General features: G+C 44.4%; 1 protein-coding gene across 4 annotated transcripts in view; it reads right to left on the bottom strand.

The window, feature by feature from the left end:
• The window catches only part of GRM5 (glutamate metabotropic receptor 5), a 354,535-nt gene that overhangs the window by 191,265 nt on the left and 136,984 nt on the right, over window positions 1-26,286 (bottom strand). For all 4 annotated transcript variants that reach the window (XM_053306232.1, XM_053306229.1, XM_053306230.1 and 1 more), the window contains exon 3: window positions 6,163-6,412. In XM_053306232.1, coding sequence (XP_053162207.1) covers window positions 6,163-6,412 — 250 coding nt within the window. The remainder of the gene's footprint in view (window positions 1-6,162; window positions 6,413-26,286) is intronic.

Genomic DNA, 26,286 nt, shown 5'->3' on the forward strand with positions numbered 1-26,286 from the left:
TACACAGCCTTCACCAAAATGGTGAATGAGAGCGCTGGCACCAGGAAGACGTTGCTCAAGATGCCCACCTCGGTGCGGCTTTAGCCGAAGAAGGCGACGGGGCTCCTTTCGTGCCGGTGAGAGATGCGCGCATGCACCCGGTGGAGATGCCCATGCACATTGTGATCAGGTCAGACACAACATGTGAAGGAGTCCGACACCAGCGTGTGCGATGGTGTTGCCCAAGTAGCACCGTCAGCACCAGCATGAAGATCATGCTTCTGTCGCTGGAAGCAGTGGCGCTCAGCACCCTCCAGCAGGCAGTGCCCCGATGCAGCACATCGTCTGCTTACCGTGATGAGTTGGAACTGCTTCTGCTTTAAAAGGCATTTTTTTTAGATTCTAGATTCTAGATTCCCTAGATCTAGATCTAGATCTCTAGATTCCCTTCTCAGGTCCCTGGCAGTGTTCCATCTAACAGGGATTCCCATATTTTGTTTACTATAGCTCCCCAAATCCCCAGCTGCAATGGCTTTTGCATGGGGATTATGGGAATTGTAGTCAACATCTGGGAATCCCTGTTAGAGGGAACATTGGTCCCTGAGTGGTACAAGTGGCACTGGAATTCATTAGGGTTTTTTTCCTTATGGTTGCAGCACAATCTTAGTTTTTCCATATCTGTTCCTTCTCTCACCAGGGTTGTGTTCTCCATCAGGAACAGATGGAATGCAGTTGGAAGGGGGCACATCAATAACCCTTGAAGAAAAACATGGGCAGCTTCTGCTATGGAAAACTGCTTTGAGGAGCCAATGTGGTGTAATGGTTGGACTAGAAGCAGGAAGACCCAGGTTCAAATCTCCACTCAGTCATGAAGCTCACTCACTGATCTTGGGCCAGTCACTGTTCCTCAGTCCAACTTACAGGGTAAGCTGTGAGGGTAAAGTGGGGAAAGGAAGATGGTCCCATTCATTCATTCATTTTTTCCTCCAAGGAGCTCAGAGTGGTGTACATGGATATGTTTATCCTCACAACAACCCTGTGAGGTAGGTTAGGCTGAGAGTTAAGTGACTGGCCCAGAGTCACCAGTTAGTTTCATGGCTGAATGGGGATTTGAACTCGGGTCTTTCCAGTCCTAGTCCAACACTCTAACCACTATGCTATGCTGGTCCCAGTGGAGGAAGGACAGACTAGAAATTTAGTTAATAACAACACTTGGGAGCACAAAAGGCATTAGTAATTAATTCTTTGGTGGCTATTTCAGGGCACAGCAAATTAAAACCCAGTGGAAATTTTAATTCATTTATTTTCAGATTTATTTCTGGCTTTTGGGTGAGATTCCCCAAAGCAGCTCTCAGGATTTCTGAAATATGGCTCCATTATAAAACCATATAATGTTAAAAATTAAAACCGTAAAATAAACACACCCATGAATAAGGGACAGGGGAGGAAGGGAACAGAATGGAACAGAATGAAAATAGAAGTTGAAAATACGAAACCCAACACACAACGTGACTCTCCAACTGTCCCTCTTTAGTAGGGACAGTTCCTGTTTTTTGTTAGCTGATGCTGGTGAATCATCCTCTGTATTTTGTTCTGGGTTTTGCCTTTTGGCGATGCCTTGTTAACATTGTGTTGATGTGAGCTGCTACAGAGGCCATACTTAAGAGTTCAGAGTCCTCTGCAGAGTCTCTAGGAGAAGTTAAGTCTCAGAGTGGGAAGTAGATGAAAATGTGTGTGTGTGCACATGTGTGTGTGTATACACTAAAGCCCTAATCAAAATGTGGTCATTGAATGCATTGGGGTGGGGGTGGGGAGCAGTGTTCCATCTAACAGGGATTCCCAGATGTTGTTGACTACAACTCCCAGAATCCCCAGCCAAAGGCAACTGTAGTTGGGGATGCTGGGAGTTGTAGTGAACAAATTGTGGGAATCCCTGTTAGAGAGAACAGTGGTGGGGAGTGAGTGGGCTCACCCTGGGCTCACCCTGACCTCTGCGTGTGTGGCAGAAGGTATGTGCAGCGCTCTCTACATGAAGATATGTGTGTGCACAGGCTCCAGTTGCACAATCGAGGAGAGTGATACAGTAGCATTTGCACTCGTGTGGATTTCACATGTGACTGTTACTAAGGAATATTCTGAACTGTTTCTAACTGTAGGGCTACTCTAGTTTCCTAGTTCATCTTCAAGAACGACTAACATTGTGTCTAGCTTTTAAATCAGTGCAGAACAGACTAGTTCAGTGGAAATGAATATGTTGGAGAGTATGAAATGAATATGTTGGAGAGTATGAAATGAATATGTTGGAGAGTATACACACCCATCCTGCCAATAAACAAGCAACTTTTTCTATTAGTTCCTCTAAATATGGAGGAGGCAAACCACGGAAGAGACAATTCTGACCTGATCTAGGAACAGCCATCTATTACTACTACTACTACTACTACTACTACTACTACTACTACTACTACTATTAATATATACTACAACAACAAAACAACCAAATATTTATATACCGCTTTTCAACAAAATTTTCCAAAGCGGTTTTACAGAGAGAAATGTAAAACCACTTTTCAACAAAATATACCATTTTTCAACAACAGTTCCCAAAATGGTTTACATAGAGAAATAAAAATAAATAAATAAATATGGATCCTCGTCCCCAAAGAGCTCACAATCAAAAGGGAAACAGAATAGAGACACCAAAGCAACAGCCAACAGATGCTGTCCTGGGGCTGGATAGGGCCCGTTGCTCTCCCCCTGTGAAAGAAAGAGAATCACCACTTTTAAAAGGTGCCTCTTTGCTCAGTTCGCAGGGGAATCTACCTTCATCTGCCGCCTCCTAGTCCAGGGATACTGAACAATTGGTTTTGTAGGTCTGCCACAGGGACGATCCAAGACATTCGGTTGCCTGATGCAAAGGACAACATGACAACCCACTCATGCATTCTCAGGCCATGCTGCTGAGGCAGTGAGACACAACCACTCTCAGACTATGCCACCAAGCCAGCTAGTGGTGGCGGGGCGTTCCACTGGCTGCCCCTTGCATCCCTTCCTGCACTTGTGTGGCAGCTTCCTCGCCTTGCCTCATAGAAGGATTGGCCCTGGGATGCTGACAGAAACATGGTGATGTCAAGCCACTCACATTTTTCCAGCGACTTCTTTACTTTTCTTACCTGAAATGCCCAGAAAGTGGCCATTGTTCTACCTTCTGCCCCCCGATAGTTTTAGCTCCCCTCCCCCCAGTTCACCCCAATCTCTGCAGCGCCTCTCAGTTCAACAGAGCACGTTAGACGTGTTCACTCAGAACGGTCACATGGAATGAGCATGTGGAAGGGAGTGATGGTGTCAGGATTTCACCCATTCACCCTGCTCCCAATCTCTTGACAGTAATCAGCATCTATCTATCTATCTATCTATCTATCTATCTATCTATCTATCTATCTATCTATCTATTTTTTATATCCCACTCTTCCTCCAAGGAGCCCAGAGTGGTGTACTACACACTTAAGTTTCTCCTCACACAACAACCCTGTGAAGTAGGTTAGGCTGAGAGAGAAGTGACTGGCCCAGAGTCACCCAGCAAGTATCATGGCTGAATGGGGATTCTGAACTCAGGTTACCCTGTATATTGTGCATATCGGCTGTAGAAAAAGAGAATTATAAGGTGGTCAAAATGTTATTCTTCCAATATAAACAACAGGGATGTTCTGCAATGCCATCCTTTGATGATCTGCGACTAAATTCACATTGACTGACCAGTGTTCCCTCAAACAAGGATCCCCAGATGTTGTTGACTACAACTCCCAGAATCTCCATGCAAAAGCCATTGCAGTTGGGGATTCTGGGAGTTGTAGTCAACAACATCTGGGAATCCCCATTAGAGGGAACACTGTGGCTGCCATGTGTAGCAAAATTACATGAAGTCATTCCATTGGCTGACGTGCAGAACAAGGATGTTCCAATGCAGCAAGACAGCAGCCTAACAGAACTTCCCAACTAACTGCACTGGTGCACCAGGGAAGGGGTAATTCCTGATGCCCTCTCCTTCCCCTCTGTGCCACCCTAAGGGCAGCATAAATATCAGGGATGTATTTTTAGGCAGCATTGAAGGCTTCCTGGGGAAGGGGAAGGTGTCAAATATTGCAGCTTCCCTGCTTCCCTGGCCCAGTTAGTTGGGAAGTTCTGTTAGGCTTCTCTCTTACTGCAATGGTGTATCCTTGCTCTGTATGTCAGCCAATGGGACTATTTTCTGCAATTTTCCTCATCATGTCAGCCACTGACGGAGAGTAGGAGGGAGAAATTTATCCAGCTTCAAACTGTGTTCATAAATAGCCTGCATATCCTCCCACCCTTGGTATTTATATCTGGACTGTATTACAACTTTGCCAAAACAACTGGTTCCACTGTATGGTTACTGCATTTCTATTTCTAGCTCTGTTTCCAAAACAGAAAGAAATTGACAGGGGCGCCATGTCCCACCAGAACACCCCTGTTCTACCAAGTTTATATAACATAGCCACACAGAGCTCAGTCTAAGATGGTGGATTCAGACAACTTTCCAATCAACAGTGATTTCTTCAATGATCAAGTGGCAGGAATCCTGTAGTAGAGATGTGCAGAATTGGTTCAAATAGAACCAGGATCAATTCAAATTCGAACCATACTGGTCTAAAGGGGGGGGGGGCAGTTCAACGCAGTTTGAGGGGCAATGCTTGTAAAAGCAATCTGGTGAGGATTCCCCTTTACAAGCAAAGGGAAATCCTGCTTTTAAAAGGTTTCTAATGGTGAGCAGTGAGAGGCCACCTTACCACCAGCGGCAGTGATTCCTCTAACCCCGGCGATCCTTCCGACACCATGCCCAAATGGCAGTGGCATGGTTCCAGGCTCTCTGCATCCGTATCGGATTCCCCTTTACAAGCGTCGCCTCTCGAAATGGTTCGATTGAATAGACAGGGCCACTAGCTGGTTCGAGCTGTGGTTTGGTTCAAATTGGGTTCAAATTTGCACTGAACCACCAAAAGCAGTTCCATGCACACTGCTATCCTGTAGAACCAGACTGGTGACCATGCTGATCTAAGCTCTGAAATGCTTACTAGCTAAAACTGTCCATTCCATACTGGGCATGTCCGTTCAAATGTAATGCCATTGTATTTCCACCAGCTGGTGTAGATTTCACCATTTCTTGGCTGAGCTAATTATTAGAAAAATATGAAGAGAGACGTTTGCAAGCATCTCCTTAAAAACAGGGGACAAGTATTGTACTTCCAAATGGTTAAGACTCCTCCCTTCCCACAACTACCTTCCTCAGAAGCAATTCCACCCTGGCTGCTCCAGAGGCAAAGGCAAGAAAGCAAGGTCTGCTCCATCTAGGACTATGCCATCTGGCTTCACCTCTCCAGAATTGCCTCCATTCAACCTGGCCACATTAAAAAGAGAGGTGAGATCAAGGGTGGTGCCAAATGGTTAGTTATAAGTTTATTCGGTCATTGACCAGCAAAGGTGCCAAATGGTGGGGTGGGGGCAGTTGAGGCAAAGTTCTAGGTGTATTAGCTAAAAACAAAAAAAACCTGATTGGATCCACATGTGCCCTTCTGCTAGCAGAAAGCCTCTTCCACTCATGGAAGGCTGCTCACTTAAGCCTTTCTCACACATTATGTTCTATGCATGTGAATCATGTACACATACATAACTCTAACTGCACACACAGGTATTCATGTTCAGCATATATACAGCAGTACACTCCCTATCTGTACGCTGCATTTGAGGGGGCCTGTACCCAGGTTCACTATTAAAATGAATGCATGTGCCAACATTCACATAGAGAGGTACTTGTACCGACACTACATGCATATATAGCGCAATGTCTGAACGGGGCTTTAGTGGAAGAGAGTCGCCTGAGAGGAGTTTCTCTAACACCTGTGTCAGAGATCACGGACATCATGTTCTCCTTCCACTCACTTTTCTCAGGAACCAAGCCACAATGCTTTTTGCTCCAAATATGTATTATTACCACTGTGCAGATTTACCAGTATAAAAAAACCATGTATCATTTTTTCCAGCATGCAAAAGCTCACGCAATCGATGCAGATTTCTAGCATCAAATGACAGTCCAACAAATGGGATGATTTCTCTTACATTCTGTTTGCATGAAAAAAGGCTTGAATGATTTCCAGCCGTACTCACCTGCCTAGCAGCAAAAATTCTCCAGCCAAGCCCAAACGCCTCATAGCCATCAGCAGCCCCCTCACAGTCATGCCTTCGCAGAAGCACGCCACGACTTTTGCCTTGGGTAAATGGCTTCTCAGCTTCTCCAACAGCTTGTCGAAGCTCTGCTCCCCGGCATTGCTGTAAATCTTGTAGGAATGGGCAATGCAGATCCCTTCTTTGGCTGACATGTCTCTGAAGGCTTCCATCCCACTTTCACCATAGTTTCCTGAACGGAAACAAAAGAGATGCACACAGAACCGTTAGGAAATAGGTTCCTGAAGTGGTGAGGAAAACGGCAGGAGCTGAAATTCCCAGGTCTGGCCGCCTTGCCCACGAGGGGTGTGTATTTATTATTTATGATTATTTATGGAGAGGAGAGCTGGTCTGGTGGTAGCAAGCATGACTTGTCCCCATAGCTAAGCAGGGTCTGCCCTGGTTGCATATGAATGGGAGACTTAATGTGTGAGCACTGCAAGATATTCCCCCACAGGGGATGGAGCCACTCTGGGAAGAGCAGAAGGTTTCAAGTTCCCTCCCTGGCTTCTCCAAGACAGGGCTGAGTGAGATTCCTGCCTGCAAATTTGGAGAAGCCGCTGCCAGTCTGTGAAGACAATACTGAGCTAGATAGACCAATGGTCTGACTCAGTATATGGCAGTTTCCTATGTTTAAAACATTTATAGCCCACCATTCCAGCTCCCTGATGCTCAGCGTAGGGGCAGATCTACCAGTGCGCAGCTGTGTGCACAGACCAACAGGGTGAGTAGCTGCAGGCCTTGCCATTCACTGCCTGCCACCCCAACTGCCCCTCCCCACCTGCTCACCCACCATCCCTCCCTCCCTCCCTCCCTGGTGGCAACATCATTAAACTGTGCCTCGGCCAGCTTGCTCTGTTTTGCTGGCCACAGCAGTGGTTAGTGGGGCTGAGGGTGAGCCAGGTGCAGGGGGGGCAGGCCACTAGGGATGTGCACAAATCACAATTCAAAGAGCAATTCACAGCACATCCCTAGAACTTTCAAAAGGGAGGAGAGAAGGTCCATATCTGCTCCTCTGTTGCTCGCTGCAGCTTCTTGTCTGGGCCGTGCACCCCCAACCTGCCCTCACATGCCGGCAGCACACACATGGCCTCTGCTACTACTTGTGGTCTTGTGGTAGCAAGCATGACTTGTCCCCATCGCTAAGCAGGGTCTGCCCTGGTTACATATGAATGGGAGACTTGATGTGTGAGCAGCGATGCAAGATATTCCCCTCAGGGGATGGAGCCGCTCTCTGAGAAGAGCAGAAGGTTCCAAGTTCCTTCCCTGGCAGAATCTCCAAGATAGGGCTGAGAGAGACTCCTGCCTGCAACTTTGGAGAAGCTGCCACCAGTCTGTGTAGACAATCCTGAGCTATATGGACCAATGGTCTGACTCAGTATATGGCAGCTTCCTATGTTCCGACTACTATGGATATTTATATACCGCTCTTCAACCAAATTTCTCAAAGTGGTTTACATAGGAAAATAAATAATACATAACTAAGATGGTCCCCTGTCCTCAAATGGCTCACAATCTAAAATGAAACATAAGATTGACCCCAGCAACAGCCACTGGAGGGATTCTGTGCTGGGGCTGGATAGGCCCAGTCGCTCTCCCGCTGCTAAATAAAGAGAATCACCACTTTTAAAAGATGCCTCTTTGCTCAGTATGCCATATATGGACCTGCTTTCCTTGCCTTTAAAGGTGCTAGGGTTGTGCTGTGAAATGCTCTTTGAATCGCAATTCAATTGGGCTAGGGTGGTATAAAAATGTGCAAAATAAATAAATAAATAAATAGATAGACAGATAGATAAAATTTGTGCACATCCCTCAGCCCCCACCCTGAATTTGGACATGCCCGCTACCAGTGTCACTAAGTCACCAGCTCAGGGCGGCTTGCAACAGAAGAGTAAAAACATAATATCCACAATAAAAGAATAAGTGCAATACAACACAATAAAACAGCCTCATAAAACACATTGGGGGCCCATGGAAAGGGATTCCCCAGTGTCTCCAGTTCAAAGTGGGAAAGGGGCTTTTGCATTAGGAACTGCTTTTGCCTCCGAAGCATGGAGCTGTGTAGCTGCTTTGCTGGATTTCTAGACCCTGCCAATCTTTCTGGTGTCAGATAAAAAGCAGCTGTTGCCTCAGATGTGCCAAAAAGCAGTCATTTTCGGAGCCCCAGCAGTCAGCGATGCCGCCTCATATAAGATGAGAGGAAGTGCTTCAGAAATAATGAGACCTCTTACTGAAGTGTTACAATTTTCAGCATTTGAGGAAGAAACGGGGAGAAAACTCCTCTCATCTCTGGCACGGTGAATCTAAACAAAATAAAAAGTTATGGGTGTTCCTCCAGCGGGGAAGAGGAGAGATGTGTGGTATATGCAGGCGCTTGAGGGCACACACTGCGGAAAACACAACACAGCTTTGCAATCAAAACGCTCCCATCCAAAAAGCACTTGTCGTGAATAAGCTCTCCCTAATTAATGTTTCATACGCATTATCCCGGTAGTGAGGGAGACATCATTTATTTATTTATTTATTTATTTTTGAGAGCGAGCGAGAACACATGAATACTTAATTGCAGCTATATGGGGGAAGTAATGAACATTTTTCATGGCAAGGAAATGGTTGTTTCTGTTGTATTCCCAACTGTGCTGCCATATATGCAGGCAGCACGGTCCTCAAAAGCTTCTGCCACCGTGAGTTTGCAGCTATGGTTTTGAGCAACCTCTGCTTTTAAATGTAACTCTTTCATGGGCGATTAGCTGCTTTTTTTAATAAGAGAGGAGGCCAAAGCTCAGTGGTCAGACATACAGGAGGACCCAGGTTCAATCTCTGCCATCTTATTTGAAGCACTGGAAAACTGCTGCCAATCACAGCAGATAATACTGAGATCGATGGGCCAGGAGTCTGATTCAGTACAAGGCAGCTTCCTATGCTGATGTCGATGTTTAAGATGGTTTATATATTGGATGTGCTGATTTTAATTTTTGTAAGCCCCCTGGTGAGGCAGACTCAGGTTTGTGGTGGTCAAGAAATGGTTAAAAGGGTCTGCAAACTGCTCTAATTGCAACTTGCTAAAAGCACAATAATTCTTGCTGACCTGCTGGAATGCAGGCAAAGGGGGCCCTCTGATATCTCTAGCTAACAAGGCGCTGGCCAGCAGTACCTTCAAGGCCACATCTGGAAGGGAGTGAAAAATAGTTTGGCTGTATGGAGGGATGAGGAGGAGGGGGGAAATGCTTAATTATAGCTTAGTAGGTGATTGGTATAATTGTAAGATGACAGTGCTTATTAATGAGAATTGTATCTACAATATGTAAATTACTATGAGTTTAAAAGGCGAAGACACAATGTAAACGGGGCTCAAGCTTTGGAATTTATTCCCTTGAGACTAATTGCTAGCAATAAAATCTGCTTTCTCTCAAAATGTTGGTGCCAGTCTCTGTTTATGAGACCCCGGGGGATTTCTGCTATACTGGTGCTAACTTAGGGGAAAGACAGGGTATAGATGTCACCGGCTTTTTTGGTGGTGACACATAAGAAAAGCCCTGCTGGATCAGGCCCAAGGCCCATCTAGTCCAGCATCCTGTTTCAAACAGTGGTCAACCAGGTGCATCAGGGAAACCTCAGAATTGGATCTTCGCTATAGCTGCCCTGAGACTCTGGAATGTGTTCCCCATCAGAATAAGCGCTTCCCCATCTCTGGCTGCCTTTATAAACTCTATAAGACCACACCTGTGTGATCAGGCTCTTTGTTGAATTTTAAATTGTTTAAATCGTTTTTGTTGTTTGTTTTTTAACTCTTTGGTGTGTATATTTTTTATGTAAGTTGCTGAGAGAGGGAGAGAGAGAGAGAGAGATGTTTATAAATATGAGACACAAACAAGTAAATATCCCCAATAAATATCATATTTTCCCCAACAGAAGATGATTCTGAATTTAAGATGACCCCCTTAAATATTAGAAGTTATACATGTATTTACTCCAAAGGAACAGGGCTCTGAATTTAAGAGTCTCCCCTCCGACCCCAATTTCTCTCACCAAAGAACTTGGGAAAAACCTAGGAGTTCTCCACACAGCAGGTTTTACCATGAGCTTTCTGTACAGCTTTACTGAGAACTCAATGCTATCCAAAAAACCCGATGCAAAAAGTGGATTTTTTAACCCCAGATATAAATCAAGTTGCACTCTAATGAGCAGTGAAAAACCCAAATTGTGTATGAAGTGCTCCCCAATAGCTCTCAGAGGCTTTGGGGTAAATCTGCCCAATATGTGAATGAACCCCCTCCATTCTGGAAGAGATGCGGGCTAAAAGTCGGATGTGGAAACTTCCCTAGTCACGGATTCAATTAAATAGGGTAAATAAACAATCCTCCCTTTAGAACCATTATTTAGTTAATGACCTGAGGTGATGTAAGGGCAAATCTAGCTAGATAGATATAGATACACACACATACACACACGTATGTAATAAATTCAGAGTAGTGCTGATGGCAGAGGAGTATTTTCTACTGCATTTGTTATCTGCTGAAGACAGAAAAAGAGTTTGTAATGACATTCCTCGAGTAGGTTTTCCTTTGCACAGCTCTGATACCAGCAAGATGCAACTGGATTTTCACCTGCCACAAAAGCTGTGCCAAATCTGTTCGCCTAATGTGAACTGGATCGACTCAGAAAACTTAAGAAGATTGAGGGGAGGGGGAAGAGATGGGGGGGGAAACAGATTGTGCTTTCTTCCTGATGAAATTTAATACAATCTGGCATAGAGCAAAGTGCCCAGAACTCCCAGTTTAACAGATTTTCCCCATTCTGTATTTGTTTTTTGAAAAGGACTATCTGGTGGGGATAGGCGGAGGGAATGGAGTGATCATAGTTTTAGTCTGTTCTACTGCTTTATGCAAATGTAAAAAAAATTCACATTCTGTTGGTAGATGTTGGCAGCTTTGAGTGATTCAGTCTAGAGAAAGAGACGAACAGAATGAAATTGTTTCTACTGGAGATACTATGAATGCATTCCTGCTTAACACTGCAATTCTATGCTTAATATACCATCCTTGTAGATCCCTTTCCCTGCCAATGGGCAATGAATAGATATAGAAACAAAACTTCTCATTCCCTCTTTCCCCACGTATTAGACATTCCTGATCATGAAAGCAGATGTCTGCGTGCCATGAGAACTTCATGATTATTAACCCTCATCTAGAGTCATGTTGTTTTACACACAAGTAGAACTTCCTACTCCCCAGTAGTCCACTGGTTACATTGGAAACACCCCCCCCAACTTTTTCAGGCCACAGAACCCACAATAATTTTACATTTAATTCCTGGGGAGTTCAGCGGTGACCCCCACATCCCAAGCATGGTGCCCTGTCTGACTGCACTACTCACTGAGAATGTAAGTTTTTAGCTACGGTAATAAAAATGAACATTTCAAACTCCACACTAATGGGAATCCAATCCATACAACATCCCCGTTCTGAGCATTTTAGCTGAAAGAACACGCTGTGACTGACCTAAAGGCAATCTGGGAGCTGTTCAAGTGCATGTTACAGGCCAGTCACCCACAGTCCACACATCTTTTTCTTGTCTGTCCTACGCACCAACCTCCTGGATACACACAATATCAACATCTGCAGTTCATCCAAGCCAAACACAGATAGCAATGCTTCCCTTTGTGAATGTGGTTACATCTCTGGGGGTATGTCTGGCTTGTTGTGTTTCATAGTGCCTACACAGGTCAACCCCTTGGTGTGAAGAGCCTTTGCTAGGAATATACTGGGACAAAGGTTATCCTTCACCACAATTCTCTGAGTGCAGGTTTAGATGAACATTGCCCTACATACACATCAGGTCTGTGGCAAGAATGCACTTGCCCTGATGTCACTGGTGGATGTGCTGATGCACTCCTGGCACATCCTTTAATTGCATGAGAGGGAAGCCTATATGAATCACCCCTCTAAACACACTTCAGCAAGTGGCACCAAGTGTTGTTCCATGGCTATACACATTGCTGCACAACTTGCATGCCTACTTGTCTTTGTTGCAGTCCTCCAGCTTTCTTTCCAAGGTCAACATCTCCTGTCAGTGAGTAGGATGTTTCTGCATCACAGCACCATCATAATTTCAAGCTGTACTTCTTTGGTTTGCTTGGAATGTGTTGCCAGAAGGGACAGCATTTTGGAAACCTAACAGCTGCTCATCAGCTGTGATGACCCAGGAATGTAGGAGTGTCAAACACAGGAATGTAGGTGTGCTGCAGGTTCTGCACAAACAAGGTCCAGATACCTGTAATGGTTGGTTGCCAGCTTGGCAATCACGCCTATCTCCTATCATGAGGCTTTGTCACTGAACCTTAAATTACTTGTGGTGTCTTCAAATCTTCTTAGTGGCATCGATACACAGAAGTAGGAAGACCCCAAAGAAACTGCCCATAGTCCCTGCAGCACTTCTTGATTCTCATGAAACACACCAGCCAGGACTAGCAGGCAAAGATACACTTTCAGTTCTGTTAGATCAAGGTGCTTCCATCAGGACATAGGAAGCTGTTGCCTACTGGGTCTGACTGTAGGTCCATCTAGAGCAGCATTGTCTACTTTGACTGTCAGTGGCTCTCCAGGACTTCAGGCAGTATTTGGATTCCTCCCTCAGGGTTCACAACATTCCCCCCACCACTCTCCATCTCTCTCCATCTCAGATTGCAGGGGAGGGAGTTGCTTCACTCACTGCCTCCTCCTGCTGGACTAAACTTCTCTTAGTCTGGCCTCTCACTGGAGGACACAGACTCCACCTCACCACTGTGCAGTGGGCAAGTAATAGACTGGTTATAGACCACCTTTTGCCATTTCTGCTTTTCAGGTAACCTATAATTAAATGAGAGCCATTTTATTTATTTATTATTTCTCTGTGTAAACCGCCCTGAGCCATTTTTGGAAGGGCAGTATAGAAATCAAACAAATAAATAAATAATCCTGGCTACATCTTCTTGCTCACTCTGCCTGGAACCAAATTCCAACACCCCTCAGTCTGGGCTATATTCCAGTAGGAACAATAGGAAAAGACCAGAGGTCTTTTTCACTGCAAATGGTTGAATCACTGATGCCAGGCTTACTAAAGGTGACATGTTGTGGTTGCTGATGTTGTGATCTTTTTGGCTTTGTTCTGTGGTTAAAATCCCTGCTTCTGAAAAGTCAGATGCTTCTGAATGCTTTACTTGATCCAAATCTGTGTGTTCTGAGAGAGAGACCTTGTGGCCAGGCTCCCTTCAGAGAGATGGTCTCCTCCCTCAAAGCTGCATCTCAGATGCAGATGATTCTCTGAAGGGAGGGGCGGAAGGGAGGCAATGGAAATTGGGATTTTCCATTGCGTGGTCATGAGCCAAAAAACGTGGTGGGAATTCAAACATCGTTTGAGCAATTGGGACCAAACTTGGCAAAGTGACTTGCCAGGACCCTACCAGTAACATAGGGTACCCAGGGACCCTGACAACCACCTCACACAACCAGACGGATGGATATGCAGTGGGCAGAGCCACAAACCCCCCAAACAATGCCGGGTACACTGTGCTAGTATAGAATATATTGCAGCTTATGCTGCAATAAACTTGCTAGTCTTAAAGATGTCACAAGACACTTTATTATTTTTGCTGCAACAGATCAACAAGGCTCTGAAACCTCCCCTCTGGAAGTTATTTCTGCCCAGGAACTGATTTAACTGTAGCCATATTAAAACAGACCCCAGGACTCCAAATTTGACTCCCAAGAAAACCATCCAAAACTTATTCTTTAAAAGAATCAGCTAAATATGCCAACCTCTGTTCCTATCTGATTAGAGGATGCTGGCTAGATAACAGAACAATCCAGCAGAATAAAATAAGAAGGCTGCAGAGAAACATCCTGATGGGGTGAAACAAATTGTTTTCATGTTTCACTATATATACATATACAGTATATATACATAACAAAAAAATACATCTATCTATCTATCTATCTATCTATCTATCTATCTATCTATCTATCTATCTATCTATCTTCTTGTATGGAAATCAAATGATACACTTTAAGAAATGTGAACACCGACATGGTAGTAGATTGTCATCCATTACCCAGTCTCAATGAAATGCTGTTTAGTTTGAAAGAGGCCTCAGTGTAGGGATGCATTTCAGCTATCTGATTTGCTGGCACCTCCCCTTAACTTACATTCCATTTAAAGCAGAGGAGAGCAGGTCCTCACAGGTTTGGAAAAAACAAAATGGCCACTGCGCATGTGCAAATGACCTCTGCGAGGCTCTGGGTCATGCCAGGGCTTACAGGGATCGTTTATGCATGCCCGGTGGCAACCAAAATGGCCACCGCCGTGCACTATAGAGGCCTGAATGGGCCCCAAATGATCAGTTTCCCAGGCCGCAGCAATGACCTCAGAGGCCTGCGGGGGGAAGGAGAATCCTCACAGACACCCCCCCCCCGCAGCATACAGGAAGACCCCCAAAGGGGCGGAAGGTACTTTAAATTTATTTTAATTTTTAAAAAATAAATAAATCTGTGCACGTGTCCAGACCTGGACCAGACCAGGGTGCGGGGTGGGGGTTTCGATGGGGGCCGGACCAGACTTGGCTGTTGTGGTTTGAGTCTGGTCTGGACTTGAACTGAACCAGGTCAGCCAGTTCCGTGCACACCCCTAGTCAGCTGATGCAATAAGAGTGGAGAAGTGAGCAGACTTCATCGCCCTTATCACCACGGAATACTCCCAAAGATAAGAGAGTAACCGTGCTCAGTCGGCTTCGGCATTAGTTTTCCTCCAGTGGCGCTCCAGGTATCTCTTAAGGTGCTTCATCTCCCTAAGCTCCCCAACGAAGCTGAGATCCACGAATCTTGAGAGGCCGTTTAGCGGCAATCTCATCCAGAGCCCTCGTGGCCTCAATGTTCCAGGCCTCAATGAGCTGTACTGGAGAGGTGTCCACCATATTGTTGGGAACATCCCCAAGAGCCCTCTGAAAACCATCAGGATCCATAAGGCACCTGGGGCGGACCATCAAAGTAGGTCCACTGCCCCTGTGGAGGCAAGGAGCCGTGGTAATCTGCACACAGATCAGCGAGTGATCGGACCATGGCAAGGGAGAGACGGCTATATCCCCCATATTCAAATCACATCGCCACTGCCCCGAGACAAAGACCAGGTCTAAAGTGTGTCCGCCGACATGCACTGTACGAAAAAGTATTTCCTTTTGACAGTCCTAATTATGCACTGTGTGAAAAAGTACTTCCTCTTGTCAGTCCTAAATTTCCCGACCTTCAGTTTCATGGGGTGACTCCCGGTTCTAGAGTTGTGAGAGAGGGAGAAAAAATGATCTCTGTCCACCCTCTCTACTCTATGCATAATTTTATACACCTCGGTCATGTCTCCCCTTAGTCCCCTCTTTTCCAAGGTAAAGAGCCCCAGATGCTGTAGCCTAGCCCCTTAAGGAAGGTGCTCCTGCCCCCTGATCATTTTGGTTGTCCTCTTCTGCACCTTTTCCAGTTCTACAACTTTCTGTTCTTGCTGCTGCCTATTAAGGATGTGCAATTAGATTTGAACTTGAAACGATTTGGATCAACAGGAGCAATTCACTGATTGGGCCTCAAATCGACTTGCCCTCAAAATGGAGGGTCCCATTTGGAGTTGAAAAGAATCACCCCCAATTTGACCCCAATTCATTTGGGTGTTTCGAGTGCCATTTTGAGGCCCATTTTGCTGGAAAAACAGGCCACAAAATTATGCTTTTTTCTGGGGAGGTCTACCAATTGGGGTCGTTAGGTAGACCAACCCTCAGCTCTGGACTTGGCGCGTAGACCTGTCCAGGTAGACCAATCATCTGAGGCAGGCTGATACGCTAAATCCAGATCAGAGGGCTGGTCTACCCACTGACCCCAATTGTTAGACCAGCTCAAAAGTGCCATTTTGAGGCCTGTTTTCCCAGCAAAATGGGCCTCAAAATGGTGCTCAAATCACCCGACTCAATTCGGGTAATTTGAGGGTGATTCACTGAGAGAGCTGGCCAAGTTGGCTGTTTTTGACAAATCAATCTGATGATTCTGCTATTCAATTCGAGCTCAAATCAAATTGCAGAATCTGATTTGTTCACAACCCTACTGCTTATTTGTGGGCACATTCTTTCTTGACTGTTCCTTCTCAAACTTTGCCCATCACTCTCCAGGTTTTCAGCTTGTCTGCAACAAGACAGACTGGATAAGCATTATGGAGTAATGAAGAACAGGTTCTGAGTACACACAATGCAGTAACCTTGCTGAAGTTGAGCACATCTGGGTCTGTCCGCTTCAGCTCAGGATCATAGAGTATGCTTTGCAGAGTGGCACATCCATGGATGGCAGCAGCTTAGCTGCAGTTCTCTATGGTTCCCATGTGATGGGTGTTCCATGTGATGTCTCGATAGAAGAGCTTCAAGATTTCTCATGATCAGAGAATCAAGGTAGGAGAACTCTCCTCTCCTTCACTCTCAGTTAAGAGCGGGGTAATAAAGTTGGGTCACCCTGCTTGGAAAAACCTGGGCTGGAGGGATTTCCATGCGTTCTCACCATCATGCAAAACAGGATAACCCAGTTCCTACCCTGGTTTTAATGTTCATGTGAACCAGCCTAGTGGCAGCATGATCCTGAAATGGGGGGAAAGCCCCATCCCAGATCTGGATTCAGGTATGATGGACTAGTTCCTGCCCATGACAAAACAACAAAATAACATAGGAACATTGGAAGCTGCCCTACACCAAGACAGACAATTGGTCCATCTAGCTCAATATAGTCTGCACAGACTGTCAGCAGCTCCTCCAACAATGCAGGCAGGAGTCTCTCCCAGCCCTATCTTGGAGTTGCCAGAGAGAGAACTTATAATCTTTCCAGAGCAACCCCTAAGGGGAATATCTTCCACTGCTCACATGTAATCTTCCATTCAAATGCAATCCAAGGTGAATCCTGCTTAGCAAAGGGCAAGGAAATTCATGCTTGCTACCACAAGGCCAGCTCTCCTAAAGACCAGTGTCTAGAAAGCTGCATAGGAACATAGGAAGCTGCCATATACTGAGTCAGACCATTGGCCCATCTAGCTCAGTACTGTCTACCCAGACTGGCAGTGGCTTCTCCAAGGTTGAAGGCAGGAATCTCTCTCAGCCCTATCTTGGAGATGCTGCCAGGGAGGGAACTTGGAACCTAGATGCTCTTCCCAGAGTGGCTCCATCCCCAAAGGGGACTATCTTACAGTGCTCACACTTCTAGTCTCCCTTTCATATACAACCAGGGTGGACCCAGCTTAGCTATGCTTGCCACCATAAGACCAGATCTCTTCCAGACTGCATTTGCTCTGCAATTCAAAAACAAACCTCATGAAATGCTGCAGCGCCATTACCCAGATGGTCGCGACACCTCCAGCCACCCTTAAAGCCAGACTGACCTGCTCAATTATTCACACCCAAGGATGCCGGTGCCAAATTGAATAATGTTGCCGACTCGTTTTGCAAATTAGCTGCTTGATGGCAGCACTGTGATTATTTACAGCTCTTTCCATTATTCAAAAACTGCGCAGTGCCCTGTTTTCTGAAAGTGCACTGGCCCATGCCTCAGATCTCAGCCCCCTCCTCTTAATTGCCTGGAGAGAATGCAAGTCACATCCTGCGATTTAATGGGCACCTTCTGAGCAAAGCTGGATCTGCTCACCCTCCTGCTCTGAACAATATTAGAGCCGACAGAGCAGCAAGGTCTCCCTGGAACTGCCACGCATCCGAAGTGACAACTGGATGTCAGGAGTCGAATTTGTCAGTTCTCCACAGCAGGGTTAGTCAGAAGGTTTCAGAAGGGGATAATATGGGGAATCATGGGGGAGATTAGCAGCACTTCAGGGAGAGCATGCTTCGAGAGCCTTCCTTTCATCCTCCATTCTGTAGAGACGTGTGTGTGTGTGATTATTTCTGAAGGAGGCATGTCTGCTCACAGGCATTTCATGTTAAGTTAGGGCTTATTGGCTCAGCCACTTCCATGGTCCCGCACTTGATGACTCACAGGAACAAGGGTCAGTAGGCAGCATGTCACGACAAGCACACACTCCAAAGATCTCTAGTCTTTGGCCTTGTGTCTGCAACTTGTTCCCAAGATTCCAGGCAAGATATCTCAGGGATGTTCAGAAGTGGCACATTATCACCATAATGTGGTGATCTGCAAAATGCATCCCATGAATGTGGATGTTTGTGGTGGGCATTGCACAGTCAGCTCATGCATCTGTAACTTTTGCAAAGTGGATAGAATTCACTGCAGTGCCTCTGATGCATATGAATATCTGGAATAGTGCATCATGTTCCCCATTCAAAAGCACAGGCTTCAGTACAGTTATGAATCGTTGCTGCATATTGCATGCACAATTGGGTTCCCTGCACATGATGTTCTCCACTGAAAAGCAGCGACAGCGGTTTAAAAGCAGCTCTGAGTGGACCGAAATCATATTGGCATATTATCCAGAATTGTACATCACATTCCCCATTCAAAACCATAGAAAGCAGTACAGATATCAGATGTGCAGCTGGCTTAATTGCAAACTATATTTCCCATTCAAAAGCACAGATCATTTTAATTTTCACTATTTCTGCTTTTGAATGGGGAACAAAGTTCATAATTAAGCCAACTCCACATACAGTTCATATCTGTATTGTGGTTTGTGATTAATTTTAATGCAGATCTGACTGACCAAATCCTCACTGTTCTTTATTTATTGTTACATTTATATACCACCTTTCACTAAAACAAACCCAAGGCGGTTTACACAGAAAAATCAAAACAAGACCATAAAAATGCACAATTAAAATATTAAGCTAAAATATCTGACTAAAAAGATTTAAAATACAAGCATAAAATAACCATACAAAAGACAATATACAAAGAAGCGGCAGAAGAGACAATCATATAAAAGCCAAAATTTAACACACTTTTTAAAAACTGATGGAGACTGAGGAGCGAATAGCCACTGGGAAAACATTCCAGAGTCTGGGGGCAGCAACAGAGCAGGCCCTGTCCGGAATGCACGGCAGCTGAACCTCCCTCATTGTTGGCACCCAGAGCAGAGTCCCCTCAGATGACCTTGTCAAGCGGGCAGCAACCCTTGGGAGCAGGCACTGTTGTGCAACAGATGTATATTAGCATCCACAGTTGTTCATCTGGTTCCTCATTCAAAGCACAGAGAACAGTACAGATCTGGATCATTGTTACGGATACAAACACAATGAATATTTATATACTGCTTTTCAACAAAAGTCCCCAAGGAGGATTACATAGATATGAATAAATAAATAAATATGTCTCCCTGTCCCCAAATGGCTGACAGTATATATAAAAAAGAAACATAAGATAGACACCAGCAACAGCTGCTGGAGGAATGCTATGCTGGGGATGGATAGGGCCAGTTGCTCTCTCTCTGCTAATAAAGAAAATCAGCACGTTAAAAAGGTGTCTCTTTGTTTAGTTAGCAGGGGTTTTATATCACATGCACCATTGACTTAACTGTACAATAAGAAAGAGCCAGCAAGGTTTAGTGGTTAGAGTGTTGGACTACGAACATGGAGACCTGAGTTCAAATTTCCATTTAGTCATGAAACTAACTGGGTGACTCTGGGCCAGTCACTTATCTCTCAGCCTAACCTGACTTATAGGGTTGTTATGGGGATAAACATAACCACCTACATTGCTCTGGGCTCCTTGGTGGAAGAGTAAGATATAAATGGGAAAAAAACATACAAACCACCCACCACTTTAACAGCAAAATAGCCACCACATTTTGTTTGGGAATCCAACAACAATGTTTGTGAAGAATTTCCCTGTATGGGACACTCAGCAGCAGCAACATTTATGTCATTTTACTTTGGGAATATAGATTTTTGTGGCACACGTGACAATATCTATATCCATGTTGTTAATCCACAGCACCTGGATAATATATCTAGGGGGAAATGGATGGTCCTGTAAGAATTTGTGGAAGCACCTGACATTGAGCAAGAGGCTTGGTCCACCAAGGAGAAGAGAGTTGGTCTTGTGGTAGCAAGCATGACTTGTCCCCTTAGCTAAGTAGGGTCTGCCCTGGTTGCATTTGAATGGGAGACTTGATGTGTGAGCACTGTAAGATATTCCCCCTAGGGGATGGAGCCACTCTGGGAATAGCAGAAGGTTCCAAGTTCCCTCCCTGGCTTCTCCAAGATAGGGCTGAGAGAAATTCCTGCCTGCAACCTTGGAGAAGCTGCTGCCAGTCTGTGAAGCAGGGGTGTAGCTATAATTGAGCAGATGGGTTCAAAGAACCCAGGCCCCCAGCTCCTGAGAGGCCCCAAGCTGCACCCCTCCCTATTTTCTTCATTATCTCCCTCACTCCAAGGGGCCACCAGGGAGAGAGGCGAACACGGGCCCCCTCTCCCCTAGCTAAGCCCCTGCTGTGAAGACAATACTGAGCTAGAGAGACCAATGGTCTGACTCAATATATGGCACCTTCCTATGTTCCTATGTACCTAGTCCAGTATCTGTTTACTTTACTCTCAGCTGCACTGGATCTCCAGGGTCTCAGGCAGATGTTATCCCCAGCCCTTCTGTGCTAGGCAAAGATAACAGGGTAGAAACTTGGACCATATCTCTGAAAAGCATGCACTCTGCTATTGACCAATGGAAACTTTTGGCTTCCAATAGCCATCAACACCCTATTATAAGAACATAAGGAGAGCCCTGCTGGTTCAGGTTTTGGGGGAGGAAGTCCAAACCTCTTCCCAAGAACCAAACACCACCCCCAGAATAAAATAAGAAAAGCCCTGCTGGATCAGACCAATGGCCCATCTAGTCCAGCAGCCTGTTTCACACAGTGGCCAATCAGGTGCATCTGAGAAGCTCACAAGTGGGGGGAAAGAGAGCAACGTCGCCTCTCATTGGTGTCCCCGAATACCTGGTGTTCAGGGCCATGCCTCCTCTGATCCTGATGGAAACATACAGTGATCTAGGCTAGTAGCCAGTGATAGGCCCGTCCTCCATGAATTTGTCTAATCCCTTTTTAAAACCATCTAGATTGGTGGTCATTGGTGGTATTCTCCAGGTATTCCTAACACACATAATAACAGCCCTGCTGAATCTTATGCAGCCTATCTGGGCCTATCTAGTCCAGCATTCTGTTTCCAACAATGGCCCACTAGATTTATTTTATTTTATTTTATTTATTTTAACATATTTCTTTACTGCCCCAAACTCACATCTCTGGGTAGTTTACAACAAGCAAAAAAAAAAAAAAGTTAAAACATTAGTTAAATATCTGCAGTTAGGCTCGCTGTCAGCCTTTAAGAGAGCCCTAAAAACCTATTTGTTTGGCCTGGCCTTCCAAGGCTTGTAAAGTGGTGTTGTTGTTTTTAAAAGCATTTTAATTGGGTTTAAATGGTTTTAATCATTTTTGAATTGTTTTTATATTGTTTTTAGCATTGTGTTTGAATTGTGGGTTTTATGTCTTTTTAAGAAGTTGTTGTATACCACCCAGAGCCTCTGGATAGGGCGGTTTATAAATGTAATAAATAAATAAATAAATAAATAAATAAATAAATAAATAAATAAATAGAAATGACAACAGAAAACTTAAAACAGTAGTTAAAACAAAATAAATGATATAGTAAAAATTAAAACATTATAACAATTTAAATTTTAAAACAACATTTTAAAATGAAGTTAAAACTTTTAAAACAATATTTAATCAAAAGCCTGGGTGAATAGGTGCCTCTTTAAAGACTTTTTAAAAGTTGTCAGAGATGGGGAGGCTCTTATTTCAACAGGGAGCACGTTCCAAAACTTTGGGGCAGCAGCTGAAAAGACCCGTCCTTGAGTAGCCATCGGACGATCCGTCTCTGAATAGCCACCAGATGCCTCTGGGAAGCCCACAAGTAGCTCACAATCATGTCCTTTCTCCTGCTGTTGCTCCCTCTGCAAAGAGTATTCAGAAGCATCCTACTTCTGTACCTGAAGGCAACCTGTGGTCATTCAGACTAGTATTCCTCTCATTAAACTGTAAATAATATACGTGATAGTTGCCACCATCACATCCAATGTCAATGAAATCCACAGACTTTGAGGGAAGCTCACCAGGCTTGGACTGGCCCACAGGGCAATAGGGCATATTCCTGGTGCGCCCCACCCGTGATGCACCCCACCACACTTGGCAGCAGTGAATACTCCCACCCTTAAGTACCCATTCTGCTCAAAACCCGGTGCCCTATCCAAATGGGAAAAAAGAAAACAACAGGAAGAAGGGATTCAGTCTCTACAACTCCAACAGCAGGATCACTATCAGAGAAAATGCCAATTGATTTAAATGAGATGCTAATTGCGATTAGAAAAGGTGTGGAAGAGAATGCTGCAGCTCTGGCGGCAAACTCGCAAACTCGGCTACTTTACAGATGCTTAGTCAAGATATGATAATTATCAAAGGACAAACAGCAGAACTGAGTGCCAGGGTAACTAATTTGGAGGAGACAGTTAAAAAGACGGTGGATGATGTTAATCAAATAGGGAAGAAAATGAACTCTGTAGAGCAAGATATAATACAACGAAAGGATTGCTCTGATCAACTGCAAGACCAGATGGCGATGTTGGAAATTAGACAGAAAGATAAAATATTAAGACTTTGGGGTGTACCTGAAGAAAAGGACCAAGATCTGAGACAATTGCTTATTACAGAGATAGCGGCCCTAATGCAAATGGATTATCGAGAGCTTGAGAGCCAAGTGGATTTGACTTTTCGTGTGAACTCCAATGCTTCGGCAAATAAGCTATCCAGAGATTGCTTAGTACAGCTTACCACTACATCTATTAAAGAGACGATTTTGGGTGCACATTTCGCTAATACACTCACCATTGGGGGTCATGTTATAAGGGTTCTGAAAGAGATCCTATCGAGAATCTTAAAGAAATGGAAGCATTATAAGTATGTGGCGGACGCTTTGAGGAAGAAAAATATAGCCTTTAAATAGCTATTGCCTGAAGGGATGTCTTTTTTTTTTTTTTTAAATAAATCTAAGAAATTTGTTATGAGGGATTGTTCAGAATTAGAAAAATTTTGGCGAAGATACAAAAAAGATTTTGATTCAGATCCAGCTATTATTTCAGAAGAGAATTGAAGTTAGAAAAATTATCAAAATAATAATTATATCAAGAAATGGAGTATTATTTAAGATGTTGTTTTTTATTTTAAATGATACTTGCAACTAATACTCTGGACATGTTGTAAATGTTGGTGCTGGCATGTGTATTTATCCTATGATAAGATCAAAGTAGAAGAAGTTTGATAATAGTTGGGGAAATTATTGAAATGTATAATTTGTTATTATATGAAGAAACAAGAGGAAGTGGTGAAATTAATAATGGTAAAGTGGGTACATGAAGTAGGTTATAATATTAATTTAGAGGTTTGGGAGAAGCGGTGGAAGAAAGATTTCAAATTCACAGTGTGATATAATGTAAAAGAGAATTTGATAAAATTGATGGCTGGCATTTAATATATAAAAAATTGGCTCTAATTTATAAAAATGTATCTAATAAGTGTTGGAGATGTAGAGAAAGCGACAGGGGTACTTTTATCATATGTGGCAGTTTTGTAGAGAAGTAAAGAGGCCTTAGGATATGATTTATGAGGAGTTTAAAAAGATTCTCAAATGTATGTCACAAGAGATTTGAACTCTTTCTGTTGGGTTTAATGAATGAAGAAACCCCGAAAGAAAACAGAAATTTCTAAATTTATTGTATTAGTAAGAGATGGCCATTCAGGATGTTTTTTTTTTGAAGAAACCCTCTTTGTGGTATAGGAAAAAATAAATGTAAACTTGGATTTATCAATGGGGCTTGAAATGTAAAAATAACAGCTGGGGAATTTGTTTGAGTAATGAAACTAAAGGATTATGATGGTAAAATATGAAGAAACAAGAGCAAATACAGATGTTACAGTATAACTATGTTGAAAGATGAACTGGAAGTCACATTGGTATATAGAAAACTAAAAAAAATATCAACAACAACAACAAAAAACCCCGGTGCCCTTCCCACATACATTCTACCACCCTCTTAGTGCCCCCAGTCTAGCCCTGAAGCTCACTTCTGCTTTCTGCTTGGGGCATAGTATAATCCAAGAGATGTGGCTTGGTTAGATTGCCAGGAAATTTAGGACCAACAAAAGGAAGTACTTTTTCACACAACTCATAATTAACCTATGGAATTCTCTGCTACAAGATGTGGTGGCAGCCACCAGTCCAGATAGCTTTAAGAGGGTCTTAGACAACTTCATGGAGGGCAGGTCTATCAATGACTACTAGTCTGGTGGCTACAGGCCACCTCCAGCCTAAGAGGCAAGATGCCTCTAAATACCAGATGCAGGGGAGCAACGGCAGGAAAGAGGGCATGCCCTTGCAACTTGCCTATGGACTTCTGCCATAGTTCCTACCAGATCCAGAGGGGGAGAGGGGAGAGGGGAGTATCTGGGGTAGGCTGCCACCATCCACTTTATAAAGTAGGCTGCCACCATCTACTTTATTTTAATGTGGGACAAACCACTCTCTCTATATAAGAACACAGGAACATAGGAAGCTGCCATATACTGAGTCAGACCATTGGTATATCTAGCCCAGTATTGTCAGGTTGCAGGCAGGACTCTCTCTCAGCCCTATCTTGGAGAAGCCAGGGAGGGAACTTGAAACCTTCTGCTCTTCCCAGAGCAGCTTCATCCCCTGAGGTGAATATCTTGCAGTGCTCACACTTCTAGTCTCCCATTCATATGCAACCCAAGCAGACCCTGCTTAGCTAAGGGGACAAGTCACGCTTGCTACCACAAGACCAGCTCTCCTCTCCATTTCTCCTTCTCTCCAGATTCCTGGGGTGGGGGGTGGGTGTAAAGCCCTCCCTAGAAAGGCTGAGCAGTCCGAGGCCTCCAGAGGCATGTAACTACGCCAAATGAAGATTAGCAAACTTCACCAACAAGGGTTTATTGTTTGATTAAAACAAGGGTATGCAATAAGAACATCTATCTCTTCATAAAGCAAATTGTAAGAGAGAAGTTTTCATTAACCTGACAACTCAGACCTGGGCAATACAATAAGTATGCAGCTTGGGAGTATTACTGGACCTGGCTCTGCTTTTGGAAGCTCAGGTGGAGGCGGTGGCCAGGGGTGCCTTTTCACGGCTTCGGCTAGTGCGCCAGCTGTGTCCCTTTCTTGAGAAGGTAGATCTGGCTACAGCTACCCATGCCTTAGTCACATCACAGCTGGATTACTGTAACGTGCTCTACATGGGGCTGTCCTTGAAGAATATCTGGAAACTGCAGCTAGGATTTTATCTGGAGCTGCCCTTTGGGATCACATCACACCCATTTGGAACAAGCTGCACTGGCTACCAGTTTGTTTCTGGGTCCAATTCAAGGTGCTGGTTTTGACCTTTAAAGCCCTTAATGGTTTGGGCCAGGGATACCTGAGGGAGTGCCTGCTCCCAAGAGTTGCTGCCCGCTTGACGAGGTCGTCTAAGGAGGCTCTGCTCGAGGTTCCAACAATGAGGGAGGCTCGGTTGTCGGGCATGTGGGACAGGGCCTTCTCTGTTGCTGCCCCCAGACTCTGGAATGCTCTCCCGGTGGTTATTTGCTCTTTGGTCTCCATCACAGTTTTTAGAAAGCATGTTAAATCTTGGCTTTTTGCCCAGGCTTTGATGATTGTCTCTACTGCTGCTTCTTTGTATTTTGTACAGTTTTTACACTTGTATTTTAAAGCTTTTTAGTCAGATTTGTTTTATATTTTAGCTTACTACTTTAACGGTGTCATTTTTATAGTCTTGTTTTTAATTTTTGTGTAAACTGCCTTGGGATTGTTTTAATGAAAGGCGGAATATAACCTCCCCAATTCCCCAGCTGCTTACTCAGGGTACTCTCAAGACAGAACGAACAAACAGAACAAAGCTTTCTCTTCTTCTGCTGGTGGCTGTGAGTGTCGTTCCTGAACAGTCCTCTGGATTGGTCCTCCTGTTTTGATTTTCCTGGGCTTTCCCCCTTATCAGGAACAGTGGGGAA

This window comes from Hemicordylus capensis, chromosome 3, assembly GCF_027244095.1.
Source record: "Hemicordylus capensis ecotype Gifberg chromosome 3, rHemCap1.1.pri, whole genome shotgun sequence".
In the NCBI taxonomy this organism is placed as follows: domain Eukaryota; kingdom Metazoa; phylum Chordata; class Lepidosauria; order Squamata; family Cordylidae; genus Hemicordylus; species Hemicordylus capensis.